This window comes from Cetorhinus maximus, chromosome 4 (genome assembly GCF_964194155.1).
Source record: "Cetorhinus maximus chromosome 4, sCetMax3.hap1.1, whole genome shotgun sequence".
Lineage (NCBI taxonomy): Eukaryota > Metazoa > Chordata > Chondrichthyes > Lamniformes > Cetorhinidae > Cetorhinus > Cetorhinus maximus.
The window spans coordinates 179,357,518-179,377,905 of NC_135882.1; the positions used below are offsets into that span (position 1 = coordinate 179,357,518).

At 48.3% G+C, this 20,388-nt stretch overlaps 1 protein-coding gene across 5 annotated transcripts in view; it reads left to right on the forward strand.

The window, feature by feature from the left end:
- The window catches only part of LOC144680067 (arf-GAP with GTPase, ANK repeat and PH domain-containing protein 3-like), a 708,867-nt gene that overhangs the window by 687,723 nt on the left and 756 nt on the right, over positions 1-20,388 (forward strand). For all 5 annotated transcript variants that reach the window (XM_078541211.1, XM_078541204.1, XM_078541205.1 and 2 more), the window contains one exon: positions 18,225-18,480. In XM_078541211.1, coding sequence (XP_078397337.1) covers positions 18,225-18,480 — 256 coding nt within the window. The remainder of the gene's footprint in view (positions 1-18,224; positions 18,481-20,388) is intronic.

Here is a 20,388-nt window from a genome sequence, read left to right on the forward strand (position 1 = left end):
AGTGTTAACTCTGACCCCCCGGCACTGCTCTGGGACCCTGCCACACTGACTCGCAGATCTGTCACTGTTAGACTTCAGATGGAGCTGACTCGGTGCTGGGGGACACACAGACATTACTGGAGCCACTCACTTTGTACGTTAAACGTTGCAGAGAAATTCCAGTTGTCAGTGGCTGTCTTTTTTTTAAATAGTTAGTTTTCTTGTCTCTTCTCTATATTTCAGCTCTGAATCTTGAATCCGGTTAAAGACCCATTCAACCTAGATCATTCAGAGTAACAAGGATAATAGCCACAAATTAGGGAGGAACTTTTAAGGTTTTCTTATTTACTTGCAGTTATTTTTGTGCTACAAATGTCGGTCATTAACTAGACTAAAAGGGTGAACAACTCAGCATCTGCAGAATTGATATAATTACTGATAATCTCCCAACCTGAACCCTGTCCAGGATATTTAGTGGGTAATGTACAGAATCATCGGTCACCCTGCTCCATGCCCACCAGTCACTCTACTCCATGCCCACCAGTCACCCTGCTCCATGCCCACCAGTCACTCTACTCCATGCCCACCAGTCACTCTACTCCGTGCCCACCAGTCACTCTACTGCATGCCCACCAGTCACTCTACTCCATGCCCACCAGTCACCCTGCTCCATGCCCACCAGTCACTCTACTCCATGCCCACCAGTCACTCTACTCCATGCCCACCAGTCACCCTGCTCCATGCCCACCAGTCACTCTACTCCATGCCCACCAGTCACTCTACTCCATGCCCACCAGTCACCCTGCTCCATGCCCACCAGTCACCCTGCTCCATGCCCACCGGTCACCCTGCTCCATGCCCACCAGTCACCCTGCTCTATGCCCACCGGTCACCCTGCTCCATGCCCACCAGTCACCCTGCTCCATGCCCACCGGTCACCCTGCTCCATGCCCACCGTTCACCCTGCTCCATGCTCACCGGTCACCCTGCTCTATGCCCACCGTTCACCCTGCTCCATGCCCATCAGTGACTATGCTCCATGCCCACTGGTCACTCTCCACCCTGCCCACTGGGCATGCTGCTCCCTGCTCATCGGTCACTCTGCTCCCTGCCTACCGGTCACTCTGCTCCCTGCCCACCGGTCACTCTGCTCCCTGCCCACCGGTCACTCTGCTCCCTGCTCATCGGTTACTGCTTCCTGCCCACCGGTCTCTCTGCTCCCTGCTCATCGGTCACTCTGCTCCCTGCCCACCGGTCACTCTGCTCCTTGCCCACTGGTCACTCTGCTCCCTGCCCACTGGTCACTCTACTCTCTGCCCACCGGTCACTCTGCTCCCTGCCCACTGAAGAAGCGGTGACATATTGGTGTTGTCACTGAAGTAGTAAATCCACAGAAACAGGGTAATGCTCTGGAGACCCGGGGTAATACTCTGGAGACCCGGGGTAATACTCTGGAGACCCGGAGTAATACTCTGGAGACCCGGGGTAATACTCGGGAGACCCGGGGTAATACTCTGGAGACCCGGGGCAATACTCGGGAGACCCGGGGTAATACTCTGGAGACCCGGGGCAATACTCTGGAGACCCGGGGCAATACTCGGGAGACCCGGGGTAATACTCGGGAGACCTGGGGTAATACTCTGGAGACCCGGGGTAATACTCTGGAGACCCGGGGCAATACTCTGGAGACCCGGGGTAATACTCTGGAGACCCAGGGTAATGCTCTGGAGACCCAGGGTAATACTCTGGAGACCCGGGGTAATGCACTGGAGACCCAGGGTAATGCTCTGGAGACCCAGGGTAATGCTCTGGAGACCCGGGGTAATGCACTGGAGACCCGGGGTAATGCACTGGAGACCCGGGGTAATGCACTGGAGACCCGGGGTAATACTCTGGAGACCCAGGGTAATGCTCTGGAGACCTGGGTTTGAACTCCACCATGGCAGATGGTGAAATTTAAATTTAATAAAAACCTGAAATTAAAAGTCTGATGACCATAAAACCATTGCCAATTGTCGTAAAAACGCACCTGGTTCACTACTGTCCTTACCTGGTCTGGCCTACATGTGACTCCAGACCCACAGCAATGTGGTTGACTCTTCAATGCCCTCTGAACAAGGGCAATAAGGGATGGGCAATAAATGCTGGCCTAGCCAGCGACACCCATGAATGAATAAGAAAAAAACTTTGCTCCCTGCCCATTGGTCACCCTACTCCGTGCACACTGGTCACTCTGCCCCCTGCACACCGTCACTCTGCTCTTTGCCCAGTGGTACTGATGCCCACAAGCCCAAGGTACGGAGGCCCACTGACCCAGGGTGCTGACGTCCACTGGCCCAGGATGCTGATGCCCACTGGCCCAGGGTGCTGACGTCCACTGGCCCAGGATGCTGACGCCCACTGGCCCAGGGTGCTGAGGTCCACTGTAGTTTCCCAAGCGCTGATCCTTTTCAGATCAGTGTTCTCCACCATGAAAATAAAATGGTGGCGGAATCAGTGAATTTTTGTGGGATGTCCCATGATCTTGTGCTGGAACGATCGCAGCTGAAACTCTGAATCCACAGAAATTCAACCAGAAACTGGGCTGAAAATTAACAAATGCAAATCGGATTAAAATGGTATCGGAATTGTGGAATTGTGATGTGGTGACTTTGTTTCTGGTTGAGAAGGCTGCTGATGTGAAGGTACCTGTTCTCCTGTCTGACTTGGGTTCCAATACTGTCTGCTCTCTGCTACCAGGCTGCCAATAACAGGTGGATACCAGCTGCTCACAAACCACTACAAAAACACCTGAAAACCAATGCTTTCTACATCAGACTGAAAACTAATGAGGCGATTTTTAATGAGTTAAATCAAAAAACCCTTTAAATGCATTAAAATATTTGATGCTATCCAATCAGCTACATTACTGCTCCCATACTTAATTTAGAGTGAGTACTAGTCAGTTATTTATGTTCAGGCTTTGTTGAGATGGGTGATGGGAAACATGTACAAATTGTCCTTGGTTCAAAACCACCAGTGTTGCACTGGGTCAACACAGACCTCCAGATCCAGTTCCATCGATAAATCAATAAGCAATATCAGCAAGAGGCAGGGTCACAAAGTTACCCACAGAGACCTCTGGGTTAGAGAGAGAGGAGAAATCAGCCAGGGTTCCTGTTCCTGATCACTGTCCAGTGATCCCTGGGTTAGAGGGGAAATCAGCCAGGGTTCCCTGCTCCTGATCACTGTCCAGTGATCACTGGGTTAGAGAGAGAGAGAGAGAGGGGATATCAGCCAGGGTTCCCTGCTCCTGATCACTGTCCAGTGAGCCCTGGGTTAGAGAGAGAGAGAGAGGGGAAATCAGCCAGGGTTCCCTGCTCCTGATCACTGTCCAGTGAGCCCTGGGTTAGAGAGAGATGTATGGATAGAAGCAGGTTGAGTTGATGAGCCTGTGAACATTGTTTCTCTGCAATTATACAAGATAATGGGCCCTTGTCTCCGACACTGCCAGTGTACTGGTGCCTATAATGTGTGTCTTCAGGGAACGGGAGGGTGAGAATTGAGAGCAATTGGCAGAGAATATCCAGCGGCCAGAGGGTTAATTGATGTTGAGTAAATTAGAATTGTTGGTATAATTTTACTACAGACTCTAATGGATATAGAAGCAGAATCCCTTTAATTATCAGAGAGGTATTACTGTATTCCCCTGACAGCCTTAATTAAGTGCAGGGAATGTTGTCGGTTAGTGTTGGAGCGAGAGTGTCTGACTGCCCTACTACATTACTCTTGCCCTCCTCATTAATCTCCTCACCTCTGCTCTCCTCTCTCTGTACTGATATTGCTCACCATCTCTCATCCTTTGCAGCTGTCCTGTCAGGCAGTTCTGCACACTCCAGCCCCTTGGGCGAGACAGTAAATAGCTCTGATCAGCACCTTCCACTTCGTTTCAGAACTGATTTCCTGACCTGTCCCCTCGCGGGTGTGTCTGGTAATGAGGTCTGGATCATTAACCCACTACTGCCACTGCAATGCCACTGCCTGCCCACGTACTCCAAGAGCTCAAACAGCCCCTTGTTGCCATGCTTATGCCGCATACTGAGATACCCAGTATAAGGCCAGGGCCCCACAGTGTTGGACAGCAGGGAAGGGCCAGGTTCTCATGCTTTAAGGATATCATGGGAAAGATGTAGGAAAATGTGTGTGGTGTCCAGACTAGCACAGTGAGGTGGTAGTTGGTATAGGATGATGTTTTTGAAACAGGAGGAAGAAGAGAGGAAATTTGGGGAGTAACAGTGTTAATAAGTTTGAGAAAGAGACATGAGACAGATTGTAATCTACTGGCAAGAGGCTTTTCCTAAATCGTGTCCGGATGCAGAGGTACAAGTGATTCCATGCCACAAAGTCCCATTCCGATTAATCCTGATATAGAATAATCAGACTGATGCCCCTCCAGTGCTTCCTAATCCTGCTGATTAACAACAGCGTTATGTCGTACGGTTAAATTGGCAGCAGCATACTGCAATGTCACAAAGATGGTTGTCGGTGTTGGGGTGCAGCTTGGCTGCCTCTGTCAGATCCCAGCTGCACTTCCTCTCATCAGTCAGTCATTCTCCTCCAAAGGCCATGAGCTCCAAACTCCAAACTTGACCCTTTTGTTGATTACAGACAATTAATGTTTGGTTAAATTTTAATCGACTATTTCCTCAACCTTCACGTGCTGCCCTGTTTTAATTAGTCCATTTCCTTCACACAGGAAGTCTTATTTTGCAACCTGCCTTTTTCATTTTGTTCCTTTACATCCCACCTTGTTAATTTAATTACTCAGCCCTTTGCCTAGCCTCCTTGCATTACTAATGAGTTCTGTGTCTCTTACACACTTGGAGGCTCGTTATTCCTCGAGGGTTACAACGTGTAGACCAGGATTAAAATTTTGTCATTCTTTTACATAGTTGGTAGTTTTATTCCTTCAAAGAATATACCCATCTTTACTGAAGACACCGACTCTCACTGGGGTACGGGTCCCACACACACTGACTCTCACTGGGGTACGGGTCCCACACACACTGACTCTCACTGAGGTACGGGTCCCACACACACACTGACTCTCACTGGGGTACGGGTCCCACACACACAGACTCTCACTGGGGTACGGGTCCCACACACACTGACTCTCACTGGGGTATGGGTCCCACACACACTGACTCTCACTGGGGTACGGGTCCCACACACACTGACTCTCACTGGGGTACGGGTCTCACACACACCGAATTACACTGGGGTACGGGTCCTACACACACTGACTCTCACTGGGGTACGGGTCCCACACACACTGACTCTCACTGGGGTACGGGTCCCATACACACTGATTCTCAATGGGGTACGGGTTCCATACACATTGATTCTCAGTGGGGTACGGGTTCGATACACACTGATTCTCACTGGGGTACGGGTTCCACACACACTGACTCTCACTGGGGTACGGGTTCCACACACACTGACTCTCACTGGGGTACGGGTTCCACACACACTGACTCTCACTGGGGTACAGGTTCCACACACACTGACTCTCACTGGGTACGGGTCCCACACACACTGACTCTCACTGGGAAACAGGTCCCACACACACTGACTCTCACTGGGATATGGATCCCACACACACTGACTCTCACTGGGGTACGGGTTCCACACACACTGATTCTCACTGGGGTACGGGTTCCACACACACTGATTCACACTGGGGTATGGGTTCCACACACACTGACTCTCACTGGGGTACGGGTTCCACACACACTGATTCTCACTGGGGTTCGGGTCCCACACATACTGACTCTCACTGGGGTACAGGTTCCACACACACTGACTCACACTGGGGTACGGGTTCCACACACACTGACTCTCACTGGGGTACGGGTTCCACACACACTGATTCTCACTGGGGTACGGGTTCCACATGCACTGATTCTCAATGAGATGGTTACACTGTTGCTGACACCCATTGAGGTATAGTTTCACCTACAATGACTCTCACTGAGGTATGGGTTTCACAGCCCTGACCCTTTTTTTTATCATTCATATCATTCAGCATCATTGGCTTGGTCAGCATTTATTGCCCATCCCAAAATACCCTTGAGAAGGTGGTGGTGAGCTGCCTTCTTGAGCTGCTGCAGTCCATGTGGTGTAGATACACCCACAGTGCTGTTAGGGAGGGAGTTCCAGGACTTTGACTCAACGACAGTTTCTCACGTGTCAGTGCAGACTCGATGGGCCGAAGGGCCTCTTCTGCACTGTGCAATTCTGAGTGGGGTGGTGAAAAAGGCATGTGGGGCACTTGCCTTTATCAATCGAGGCATAGATTACAAAAGTAGGGAGGTCATGTTGGAGTTGTATAGAACCTTGGTGAGGCCACAGCTGGAGTACTGTGTGCAGTTCTGGTCACCACATTATAGGAAGGATGTGATTGCACTGGAGGGGGTGCAGAGGAGATTCACCAGGATGTTGCCTGGGATGAAACATTTAAGTTATGAAGAGAGGTTAGATAGACTTGGGTTGTTTTTGTTGGAGCAGAGAAGACTGAGGGGCGACCTGATCGAGGTGTACAAGATTATGAGGGGCATGGGCAGGGTGGATAGGGAGCAGCTGTTCCCCTTAGTTGAAGGGTCAGTCACAAGGGGTCATAAGTTCAAGGTGAGGGGCAGGAGGTTTAGGGGGGATGTGAGGAAAAACCTTTTACCCAGAGGGTGGTGACGGTCTGGAATGCGCTGCCTGGGAGGGTGGTGGAGGCGAGTTGCCTCACATCCTTTAAAAAGTACCTGGATGAGCACTTGGCATGTCATAACATTCAAGGCTATGGGCCAAGTGCTGGTAAATGGGATTAGGTAGGTAGGTCAGGTGTTTCTCACGTGTCGGTGCAGACTTGATGGGCCGAAGGTCCTCTTCTGCACTGTGATTCTGTGATATAGTCACAAGTCAGGATGGTGAGTGGCTTGGAGGGGAACTTCCAGGTGGTGATGTTCCCATGCACCTGCTGCCCTTGTCCTTCTAGATGGTAGAGGTCATGGGTTTGGAAGGTGCAGTTGAACAAGCTTTGGCGAGTTGCTGCAGTGCATCTTGTAGATGGTAGACATAGCTACCATTGTGCGTGGCGGAGTGAGTGAATATTTAAGATGCCAATGATGGAGTGCCAATCAAGTGGGCTGTTTTATCTTGGTAGGTGTCAAGCTTCTTGAGTGTTGTGGGAGCTGCACTCATCCAGGCAAGTGGAGAGTATTCCATCACATTCCTGACTTGTGCCTAGTGGACACGCTTTAGGGAGTCAGGAGGTGTGTTACTTGCCACAGGGTGAGACGCAAACGTCGTTGGACTAGCAATCCAGCGGACAGGGCTATTGCTCTGCGGGCACGGGTTCAAATCCCACCACGACAGCTTGTGGAGAAGGCTTGAGGAGCCAAATGGCCAACCCCTGGCCCTGATTCACATGTTCCCAGTCTCTGACCTGCTCTTGTAGCTACAGTATTTATATGGCTGGTCTAGTTCAGTTTCTGGTCAATGGTAACCCCCAGGATTAGTGGGGGACTCAGCAATGGTAATGCCATTGAATGTCATGGGGCAATGGTTAGATTTTTTCTTATTGGAGATGGTTGGTGCTGAATATTGTGTAATCATCAGCAAATGTCCCCACTTTTGACCTTATGATGGAGACAAGACCATTGATGAAGATGGTTGAGCCTAGGACACTACCCTGAGGAATTTTGGAATTAAAAGCTTGTTTCAGTAATGGTGCCGATGAGACTATCAGCGATTGTTGTAAAAAGCCATCTGGTTCACAAATGTCCTTTAGGGAAGGAAATCTGCCATCCTTACCTGGTCTGATCTACATATGGCTCCAGACCCACAGCAATGTGATTGATCCTTAACTGCCCTCTGAAATGACCTAGCAAGCCACTCAGTTCAAGGGTAATTAGGGACAGGCAGCAAATGCTGGCCTTGCCAGCGATGCCCACATCTCATGAAAAAATTTTTAAAAAGCACCTGCAGCAGTGTCCTGGGACTGAGATGATTGGCTTCCAACAACCATAACCATCCTGTTTTTTGTTCAGTATGATTCCAACCAGTGGACAGTTGATTCCCATTGACTTCATTGTTGCTCGGGGTCCTTGATACCACACTCGGTCACATATTTTCTTGATGTCAAGGGCAGTCACTCGTGAACTCTTGTGTCCATGTTTGGGCCAAGGCTGCAGTGAGATCAGGAGCCAAATGTCCCCACTGAAACCCAAACTGAACATCGATGAGCAGATGTAAGTGCCACTTGATGGCACAGTCGACGACACCTCCCATCACTTTGCTGATGATCGAGAGTGGGCCAGTAATTGGCCGGATTGGATCTGTCCTGTTTTTTGTGGGTAGGACACACCTGGGCTATTTTGCCAATGAGGTAACTGTGCTGGAAATCCTTGGCTAGGGGCACAGATAGTTCCGGAACAAACCCCTTCTGTGGTTGTAGTTCTATTTGTGTCTGAATGTCTCACACTTCAGCCAACCACAAGCCCACAGGCGCTGTGCACATGCACTGCACACACCCACATACACCACAGACCACAGTCACACAGTTACAAACATTCACACTGCACATCCACATGCGCACAGCCGCCCGCACTCGCAACACTCACACACCCGACAAAACCCTCTCATCAATTCCCTGCCACTGTGGGCAGAAAAGATGCAGCAAGGAGCGGGAGATACTGAAAACATCATTGCAGGCAGCTTCACAGCCACCAGGCAAAAGAATCATTTGGGAAGTTTTCATTCCAGCCCCTTAGCAACCTTTGAAGGTTCTGAGCTCTTGCTGGGAAGCCAGCATTCTGCGCAAGTTTATAGTGTGCAGTGCACTTCCCCAGAATCAGGGAACGCCGACCCCCTGCTGAGGAGGAGAGCTTTTGTTTGAATTCTTTTCCCTGTAAGGGTCTGGTAATGTGTCATCCGGGGCTGTAAAGTTGTAAGACAGAATTTGGATTTTGGCTGCGATTGTGCAAAGACCCTTTTGTTGTCGATGAGACAATGCAGTTTGCCCCTCACTGTGGCCATTCAGCTGGGGGCACTCCGGGAGAGGAGGCTGCTCATTTCAGGCCCTATTGTCCTGATATTTACACCACTTCCTCTCACTCCTCGTGCCTCAATAATTAGTCGGCTGTCTGTTCTTGGTTTCCAGTTGATTGAAATGTAGAGCTGGTGTCAGGCTTCAGTGGTGGGGAAGGAGATCACAGTGTGCTGGGGTATGCTATGAATGTGAGAAAGAGCTGGGAGTAAAGGTGATGGGCTTCAATAGAAATGTTTCCCATGCTGAATTAACCCTTTGATGACTGGAGCAATAATAATTTCTTTGTTGGTGATTTTTCAGAGTGCAGGAATTTGTGGAATTGGTGTTCCTATTATTCTGGAGTGAACTATTTGGAGGCTGTGGGATGTCCATGGCGGGGTTGTCTGTTGGGAGGGAGGATCAGTGCTTCTGGCTTAAGACTGGAATATTCTTCTCAATCTTTCCACTGACTCTGATTTGCTGCATGACGTGTCCAACACAAACTCCATTCCCCAGACACTGACTCCGCCCCTCTCAGTGTCTGTCGCTGAACCAGTCTGTTTGTAACATAGGCACCCTATCTACCATGAGCGGAGCTTCCAATTCCACATCCTCTCAGTCACTGAGGCTGCCTCCTTCAGCCTCTGTAATATCACCTGGCTCCACCCTGCTTCAACGCATCTGCTGCTTTAACCCTCATCCATGACTTTGTCACCTTCAACTCATTCAAAAGCCTGCTGTCCATATCCTGCACTTTAATGAGGCTGGGGACAGTAATGTGTTTATTTTTGAGCCTGTGTTTGCACGTGTGTGTGCAGTAGTGAGTTATTTATATCCATATATACATATATGGCCTCCTAGTACTTGGGAATCCTTGCATTTTTGCAGGCCTGCACTGTGCTATCCATCAGATCTAAAAAATTGATAGTCTAATTAAGTGCAAACTTTACTAGAACTGAGAGGAATCTTCTGTTATTGTTTAGTCCGCTTAGCAACGGTGAGTGGCTCACTCTCGTCACTGAATGTAAGGGTCTCACTCAGTGTTGGCAGTAGGCCAGCCTTTGGGCTGTAAGCAGAGAGTCCCTGCTGGCTTCTGGTAATGTACACTCACACAGTCTCATTCCAATTCCATTCACATTAAAAGGCTCACAGCAAAGAGGGCAGCAGAGGTAAGTGATTTGTGTTTCCCTATTAAAATGTGTTAGGAACTAATTAATCAGTAGTTACGGCACTTCCCAAATCCCAGCCTTTGGAATGTCTCCAGTCAGCTAACTGAAGCTTGATATTAATTCTAATTATAGGGTCCCTATTACTGAGGGCTGCGTACTAAATGAATATGCAGGATACACTGTTAAAGGGACAGGATTCCGAATGCAGAGTGAGTGGAGGCTGCACCTTTAAAGGGACATAAGATTGTAATAAATAGGAGCAGGAGTAAGCCATTCAGCCCTTTAGCCTGCTGTGGAAGAGAATTCTCTGAGAGAAGAAATTCCTCCATCTCCATCTTCAATGGAAGAGTCCTTATTCTGGAACTGTGCTCCCTAGTTCTTGACTCCCCCATGAGGGGAATTGTTACTGTGTGAATATCCAGGCTGCACTGTTAAAGGCACATGGTTGCAAATATCAATATAAAAATAAGGGTAACTGTACTGAGTGAATGAGGGAGCACCTTTACCACATGGACTGAAGTAGCTCAAGAAGAATGCCAGCCACCACCTTTTCAAGGCAACTAGGGGTGGGCAATAAATATCAACCTTGCCAACGACACCACATCTCAAAAAAACATTCCGTTTTCTTATTTTGGCATACAGCTGGTCTTTCCTGTGTCAGGAAGATATTGCTGAAATTGGGGAGCTTTGAGGTGAACTTGGCACCAGAAGAAACAGTTACAGCAAAGCAGCAAATTGCAGAGACAGTCCATTGGATGAAGGCACCATGGCTTGGAACTGCACCACACAAACTGGGGCTGGGGGCGTGTGGGGAGTGGGGGTGATATCCATAGCTCATCTGGGATGCTGCATACACCTGAACTCAGTGCCCTGGGTTAGGGAAGGAAATGGGGGTTGGCAATGGCACCATTCACGACTCCTCAGATACTGAAGCAGTCCATGTCCAAATGCAGCAAGACCTGGACAATATCCAGACTTGGGCTGACAAGTGGCAAGTAACATTTGTGCCACACAAGTGCCAGGCAATGTTGTTCTCTCTAACAAGAGAGAATCTAACCATTGCCCCTTGTTCCATGGCATTACCATCACTGAATCCCTCACTCTCAACATCCTGGGGGTTACCATTGACCAGAAACTGAACTGGACTAGCCATGTAAATACTGTGGCTACAAGAGCAGGTCAGAGGCAGGGAAACCTGTGACTAGTAACTCATCTCCTGACTCCCCAAAGCCTGTTCACCATCTGAAAGGCACAAGTGTGATGGAATACTCTGCACTTGCCTGGATGAGTGCAGTTCCCACAACACTCAAGAAGCTTGACACCATCCAGGACAAAGCAGCCCGCTTGATTGGCACCACATCCACCAACATTCACTCTCTCCACCGCCAACGCGCAGTAGCAGCAGTGTGTACCATCTACAAGATGCACTGCAGGAATTCACCAAGGCTCCTTAGACAGCACTTTCCAAACCCATGACCACTACCATCTAGAAGGACAAGGGCAGCAGATAGATGGGAACACCACCACCTGCAAATTCCCCTCCAAGTCACACACCATCCTGATTTGGAAATATATCACCGTTCCTTCACTGTTGCTGGGTGAAAATCCTGGAACTCCCTTCCTAACAGCACTGTGGGAGTACCTACCCCACATGGACTGCAGCGGTTCAAGAAGGCAACTCACCACCACCCTCTCAAGGGCAATTAGGAATGGGCAATAAATGCTGGCCCAGCCAGCGAAGCCCACATCCCGTGAATGAATAAAAAAAAATATAAGCCTAGGTTTCTGTTCCTGGTTGTTTCATTATTTGGTCTTAGGTTATGGGCATCGTTGGCAAGGCTGCACTTACTGTGCACCTCTAGTTACGGAGCCTTTGGGAGAAGTGCTCCCCTAATGGTGTTCAGCGAGGATTTCTAGAATATGAACTCAGCGACAGTTGAAGGAATAGTGCCAGGATAAAGGATGTCACTGAATCAGTGTGGGACATTTTTCAAGAGGGAGGGAAAAAGCCAGAAGTCATGTTCCATGTTGAAATCAATGATATAGGTAGGTAAAGGTTTAAAGTTTGAGGAACTAAGAGAAAGATTAAAGAAACGGACCTCAAAGGCAGTAATGTGCGGATTATTCCAGTTCTTCTTGTTTGGTGAGTATGGGACCAGGGGGATAGTGCAGATGACTGCATGGATGGAGGAATGGTGCAGGAGGGAGAGCTTCAGATTCCTCGGACATTGGGACCAGTTTTGAGGCAGGAGGGAACGGTGCGTGGCAGGTTGTACCTGAACGGGGCTGGGGCTAATGTCCTCACAGGTAGGTTAACTAGGAGAGAGTTTAATGGCAGGAGAAGGGTAGCCAACACTGCATAGAAGACTAGGAGACATAATCAGCAACAGAATAAAGACTATTGTAGAAAGTGCAGGAATTGAATGGAGAAAAGAGCAAAGCAAAATAGCACGATAAGTAGCTGAGGCCCCAGCCTGACCCCTGTGGCACTCCACTAGTCCCATCCTGCCAGCTTGAGAATGCCTGTTTATCCTTCCCTACCCTCTGTTTCCTGCCTGTTAACCAATCCTCTACGCATTATAATCCCCAACTCCGTCAGCCCATATCTGCATATTAACCTTTTGTGTGGAACCTTATTGAATGCCTTTTGGAAACCCAAGTCTGGTACATCTACTGGTTCCCCTTTATCTACCCTGCTCGTTACATCCTCAAAAAAACTCTAATAAATTTGTCAAACATGATTTCTCTTTCGTAAAACCAGGTTGATTTTGTCTGATCAGACTATGATTTTCTAAGTACATTATTAAGACTTACTTAATAGATTCCAGCAATTTCCTGATGTTAGGCTAACTGGCCTACAGTTCCATGTTTTCTCTCTCTTTTATTAAATTCCAATCTGTTGGGTCCATTCTGAAATCAAAAGAATTTTGGAAAACCCTAACCGATGCATCCACTATCTCTGTAAATATCTCTTTTGGAATCCTAAGGTGTAGGCCATCAGGTCCTGGAGATTTGTCCAATTTTCATCTCTTAAGTTTCTCCAGTACCTTTTTTCTGCTGATATTAATTAGCTTAATTTTCTCACTCTTATTGACCCCTAGGTTGCTGCCTATTTCTGGTGTGGAACTTGTGTCTCCTACTGTGAAGGCAGACGCAAAATATTTATTCAATGTCTCTGCCTTTTCATCGGCCAGGATTTCCCGGTCGGTGAGCAGGGGGCGGGTCCGCTCGCCGACGCATAAAATGACGCGGGCGGAACTCCCGACGTCACCCCGCCCCATTTAAATTTTCAGGTAGACGGGGGCGCAGCAGAATCAGCTGTGCACCCACCGACCTGTCAGTGGCCAATTGAGGCCATTGACAGAGTCATTAAACTAATTAATGGACCTGCCCGTCCAACCTTAAGGTTGGTGGGCAGGCTGGGAGCCCTGGTGGGCATTAGAAAAAGCATCAAACCTCATCCACCGGCAGGATGAGGTTTTATGTAGGTTTTAAAAAATGTAATTAAAGCGTATTTAAAAGTTATGGACATGTCCCAACTCATGTGACAGTGTCACACGAGGGGACATGTCAGGGAATTTTTTTTTTCTATTTGTCAGATTTTTTACTGTAGAGCCGATCTCCCTGAGGCTGCACTTAGCCTCAGGGAGATGAATGCGCTCTTTCATGCGCATGCGCGAAAGAGCGCACTCTTGGCTTAGGGAATCCCTCCCCGCCTGCACAGGGAGCGCATAGCGCTTCCATGTGGACGTCACGCTGAGCGGGCCTTAATTGGCCCGCCCACGTAAAATGGCGGCACGCCCCCAATTGGGGGCGCTGATCGGAGGCGTGTGTGCCTCCGCGCGCCTGCTCTTAAACATCCCCCCCCACCCCCAACAGCGGGAAAATTCTGCCCATCATTTCCCATGATAATTTCTCTTGTCTCTGCTTGTAATGGAATAATATTTACTTTAGCTACTCTCTTCTTTTTTATATACTTCTAAAAGTGCCTTCAATCTGTTTTTATATTCCCAGTGGTTTACTTTCATATTCTACTTTCCCCTATTCCATCAATCTTTTGGTCACCCTTTGTTGGTTTCTAAAACACTCCCAATCCTCAAGTTTATTACTATGCTATTCAACATTGTAACCCTTTTCTTTTAATGTAATACTATTCTTAACTTGCCATCTCATCCCCAGATGAATCTTTCTTACTGAGTTTTTGTTTAGAGTTTTCTTTAAAACTGTAGGACACTGGATATCAAAAGGATTTGTTGAATTTTAACCTCATTAATTAATTTCTCCAATTAACCTCTCCAGTTCTACTAATTTCTTTAAGTTCCTCATTCTTGCCAGACCCATTGTTTCCTCACTATTTCTAAATGTTTTTTGTGTTTTCTACATTGACAAATGCAGTTTAATGCAGGTTAGTGTGATATGATGCACTTTGCAAGGGATAATGTGGAGAGGCTGCATAATCTCAATTTTGCTGAAACAGAAGTACCTGAGGTGTATGTTCACAAGTCATTGAAGGTGGAAGGGCAAGTTTCTAAGGCCGTTAAGAAAGTGTGGAATATGTGAGCATATGGCTTTGTAAATTGGGGCTTTGAATATAAAAACCAAGCAAGTGAGTCAGCAATTAGCATGACTCTCTATCCTACTAACTCCTCCAACCCCCAACAGTGTCCACGACTCTTTCCCTTTCCCCCACGTCTGTGATTTTAAAAAATATGTTCATGAGCTTCACTGGCTAGGCCAGCATTTGTTGCCCATCCCTAGTTGCCCTTGAGAAGCAACTTAGTGCTGCCTCTCGATGGAAGCTGGCATATTCTGCGCTGTCTACCTCAGTGTCACAGCAAACAGTGCCAGTAAATTTCAAAACATCATTACTCCCCGCATGTACTCTGGGACTGCAATGTTTAAACTATTGGAAATGAATGAATGCAGCAAGGAAAACAATGGGACAGGGTGAATATAGCAATGGGACAGGGTGATTTTTAAAAAATTATTAATTCATGAGATCTGGGTGTTGCTGGCTGGGCCAGCATTTATTGCCCATTCCTAGTTGCCCTTGAGAAGGTGATGATGAGCTGCCTTCTTGAACCGCTGCAGTCCATGTGGTGTAGGTACACCCACAGTGTTATTAGAGAGGCTTCTTGGGAGCTGCACTCACCCAGGCAAGTGGAAACTATTCCATCACACTCCTGACTTGCGCCTTGTAGGTGGTGGACAGGCTTTGGGGAGTCAGGAGGTGAGTTACTCGTCGCACAACTCCCAGCCTCTGACCTGCTCTTGTATTTATATGGGACTAGGTGAAGAGAATAAACAAGACCGGAAAGTGCTCCTATTCCTGAGTGGCATCCATGACCATCTGTTCTTGAAATAAATATTTGCCTGAACTCTCTCTGTGGATGCGGAGGAGACTGAACTGCTGCAGTCAGTGTTCAAACAATTCACCAAAAGCAGTGTTACTGGTTATTGTTCACATATTCTGTTTGTGGGATGTTTCTGTGTGCAGATTGGCACCCACGTTAATCTACAAAGCAACATGATGGCAATTTGAAAGTAATTTATCAGCTGTGAAACACTTTTGGATGTTCTGAGGTCATGAAATGTGCTAAAGAAATGCAAGTCTTGTCTTCCAGCAGTTCTCATTTCACAGTCATAACTCATTCTCCCCCATAACCTTCAAACTGCAGAACACCATCTGCGTAAGTCTTTCCTTCCTACCCAAACTCAGTGCCCTCAGTGTTTCTGCATTTACTCAGTTTGTAGGCAACACTGGTGTGGTAGTGTTAATGTAATCCAGAGGCCCAGGTTAATGCTCTGGGGACATGGGTTCAAATCTCACTACAGCAGCTGGTAGAATTTAATTTCAATTAAAAAGTCTGGAATTTAAAGCTTGTCTCAGTATTGGTGACCATGAAACTATCACCGATTGTTGTAAAAATCTATCTGGTTCACTAATGTCCTTTAGGGAAGGAAATCTGCCGTCCTTACCTGGTCTGGCCTACATGTGACTCCAGACCCACAGCAAAGTGGTTGACTCTTAACTGCCCCCTGAAATAGCCTAGCAAGCCACTCAGTTCAAGGGCAACTGGGAATGGGCATCAGATGCTGGCCTCGTCAGCAACATCTACATCCCGTGAAAGAGTAAAGAAATAAAAGCATAAAGAAGTAAAATATCCCCAGACCAGGTGGGGATGGCAGGTTCCCTGAAGGATATCAGTGCCCCGGTTGGGTTTTTATGGCAATCCAGCCGTTTTCATGGTGATTTTTCCTGGTGTCGGACCACAAACTACCGGATTTATTCAGTTTCCCAATGCCCTGATGGGATTGTGAACTCACAATACCTGGGATTGTCTAGGACAGAACCACGAGGTTAGTCTTCTTTGCCTCAGTGGTGTCCCTTCCTGCTCCTTCGTCCGGGTTTCATGGTGGATATCAATAATCTAGCACTCCATACCCTGAAAGGGTTAATTATGTAATGACGTTGATAAGCGGGAGGGTGGTCTCGGAGGGGCTGGCACTTGAAAGCTGTGCGTTGTTAGTCGATATCAGGCCAAGGTGCTGTCAGTCACTCATTCAGACAACAGTACAACAGCCAGGCGTCTGTAAGCCCTTATCAGTTAATGCAGACAGTTCAGAGGTCAGCTGTGTTCTGAGCATGCTCCTAGAAGCTGGTGGTATTGATTCCATTTTTTATCCAGATACAGATGGATAAGAGTTATGAAGCGAGATGGATTTCTTTTTTGTGAAAAGTGACTTGGACAGTGTGGGTGTATTATTCAGTCCAATCGATTTCGCACTCCCTCGGGCGGGTTAAATCGTGGCTGAACAGCGGGAGCCATTGTTAGTGACACTTCAAACACACGGAGACAAGAGCTGGACGGAATTGGAAGCTGCTGATAAAATGCGCACATCGTTGCTTTGTTAAAGTGATTGCTCAGATCACAGAGCTTCACTCTGTTCACATCACTGACCTTTACAAACCCTCAAAGTTTAATTCTCCTCTCCATCACAGTTTCTCTCTCTCTCTCGCAAACATTGAGGCCAAAGTAGAGACCAATCATACACTTACATAGCAAAACTCAGGTAGTGGATCAACCAGATATAAAGCCAAGCCTTGAACAGCAGAATTTGCCCATGTGCCACTTTCCATTTCAGGTACCCAGAGGCAACATCAAACACTCCCAGGACAGGTACAGCACAGGGTTAGATGCAGAGTAAAGCTCCCTCTACACTGTCCCCATCAAACACTCCCAGGACAGGTACAGCACGGGGTTAGATGCAGAGTAAAGCTCCCTCTACACTGTCCCCATCAAACACTCCCAGGACAGGTACAGCACAGGGTTAGATACAGAGTAAAGCTCCCTCTACACTGTCCCCATCAAACACTCCCAGGACAGGTACAGCATGGGGTTAGATACAGAGTAAAGCTCCCTCTACACTGTCCCCAACAAACACGCCCAGGACAGGTACAGCACGGGGTTAGATACAGAGTAAAGCTCCCTCTACACTGTCCCCATCAAACACTCCCAGGGCAGGTACAGCACGGGGTTAGATACAAAGTAAAGCTCCCTCTACACTGTCCCCATCAAACACTCCCAGGACAGGTACTGCATGGTGTTAGATACAGAGTAAAACTCCCCTACAGCATTTATTGCTCATACCTAATTGCCCCTTGAGAAGGTGGTGATGAGCTGCCTTCTTGAACTGCTTCAATCCATGTGGTGTAGGTACACCCACAGTGCTGTTAGGGAGGGAGTTCCAGGATTTTGAACAAACAAGATCCTTTTTGTTCCAGATCCTTATCTGGAAATAGTCCCAGCATTTAAATTCTCCTTATAGTTATAAATTCCCATCCCTGCTATCATCTTAGTGAATCTATGTATACAACTTGTATGTTCTTTCTGTGGTCTAATGTTTGCCTAGTGTTTCTGGAGTGAGTAGATTCTATGCTTTGTTTTGAGAGATCGGGTTAGTTATAGGAACTGTGCCTGATGCCTTGTGTTTTATCTTGATGGTCTTTCTGGTAGAGAGGAGAAGGAGCGCTGGATCAGAGCCAAGTACGAGCAGAAACTTCTGCTGGCTGCCCTCCCGCAATCGGACATTCCCCTGGGACAGCAGCTGCTCCGTGCTGTGGTGGAGGATGATCTAAGACTCGTTGTCCTGCTGCTTGCCCACGGCACGAAGGAAGAGGTGAACGAGACGTATGGGGATGGAGATGGCCGGACCTCACTGCACTTGTCCTGTGCTATGGCTAACGTCGTCATAACCCAGCTCCTTATATGGGTAAGAAACAAACCATGTGTAATGTCTCACTCAGTCTACAGACATACTCAAACATCTCATTGCCTCCCAGATACATCTACACACACCTTCCACACACACACACCTTCCACATGCACACACCTCCCACACACACACCTCCCACACACACACCTTCCACACGCACACCTTCCACATGCACACACCTCCCACACACACACCTCCCACACACACACCTTCCACACACACACCTTCCACACACACACACCTCCCACACACACACCTCCCACACACACACATTCCACACGCACACACCTTCCACACACACACACACCTCCCACACACACACCTTCCACACGCACACACCTTCCACACACACACACCTTCCACACACACACACCTCCCATACGCACACACCTCCCACACACACACCTTTCACACGCACATACCTCCTACATACACACACACCTTTCACATGCACACACCTCCTACACGCACACACCTCCCACACGCACACATCTCCCACACGCACACATCTCCCACACGCACACATCTTCCACACGCACACATCTTCCACACGCACACACCTCCCACACACACACACCTTCCACACGCGCACACCTTCCACACGTGCACATCTCCCACACGCGCACATCTCCCACACGCGCACATCTCCCACACGCACACATCTTCCACACGCACACACCTCCCACACTCACACACCTTCCACACGTACACACCTTCCACACGCACACACCTCACACACGCACACACCTTCCACACGTACACACCTCCCACATGCACACACCTCCCACAAACACACCCATCTCCCAGACGCACACAGACCTTCCACACGTACACACCTCCCACCCCACACACACCTCCCCCATGCACACGCACCTTAAACACACACACCTTCTGCATGCACACACCGCCCACACACACACACGCACCTCCCACGTGCACGCACCTCCCATACGCGCACGCACCTTTCACATGTACATACCTCCCAAACACACACACACATGCATCTCCCACACGCATCCAAACCTCCCACACGCACAAACCTCCCACACGCACAAACCTCCCACACGCACAAACCTCCCACACGCACAAACCTCCCACACGCACAAATCTCCCACACGCACAAACCTCCCACACGCACAAACCTCCCACACGCATGCAAATCTCCCACACATACACACCTACAACACCCACAAACTCTCCACACACACAAACCCTCCACACCCTCAAACGCTCCACATGCACATACTTCCCACACACATACACACCTCCAACACCCACACAAATGTCCTTCATGCCCAACACAACCCGTGCACATTTACAATACACACGTTTCTTACATGCTGTGCTGTCAAGCTCTGTGAATATTCACACTCCAATGGAATAATCCACACTCACAAAATCTCGGGGAGACATTAGTAGTTTGGTGGTGTTACTGGACTAGTAATGCAGAGGCCTGGCCAATGCTCCAGTGATCCCACCGTGACAACCAGGGAATTTCAATTCAATTAATGAATAAATACACCTGAAATAAAATGCTAGTGATAATGATCGTGAAACTGGATTGTTATAGAAACCCATCTGGTTCACTAATGCCCTTTAGGGAAGGAAATCTGTCGTCCTTACCTGGTCTGGCCTACATGTGACTCCAGACCCACAGCAAAGTGGTTGACCCTTAACTGTCCTCTGAAATGGCCGAGCAAGTCATTCAAGAGCAATTAGGGATGGGCAATAAATGCTGGCCCAGCCAGCGATGCCCACATCCCAAGAAAGGTATTAAAAAGAAAACAGTCACAGGGACATTTTTTTACGTGACAGTATAATCACCCTTCCCTGGTAGTACTTGCATTTATAAAGCATAGAAAATGCCCTCAAGTGCTTTTATGTCACTGCCTCTATCTTTTAATC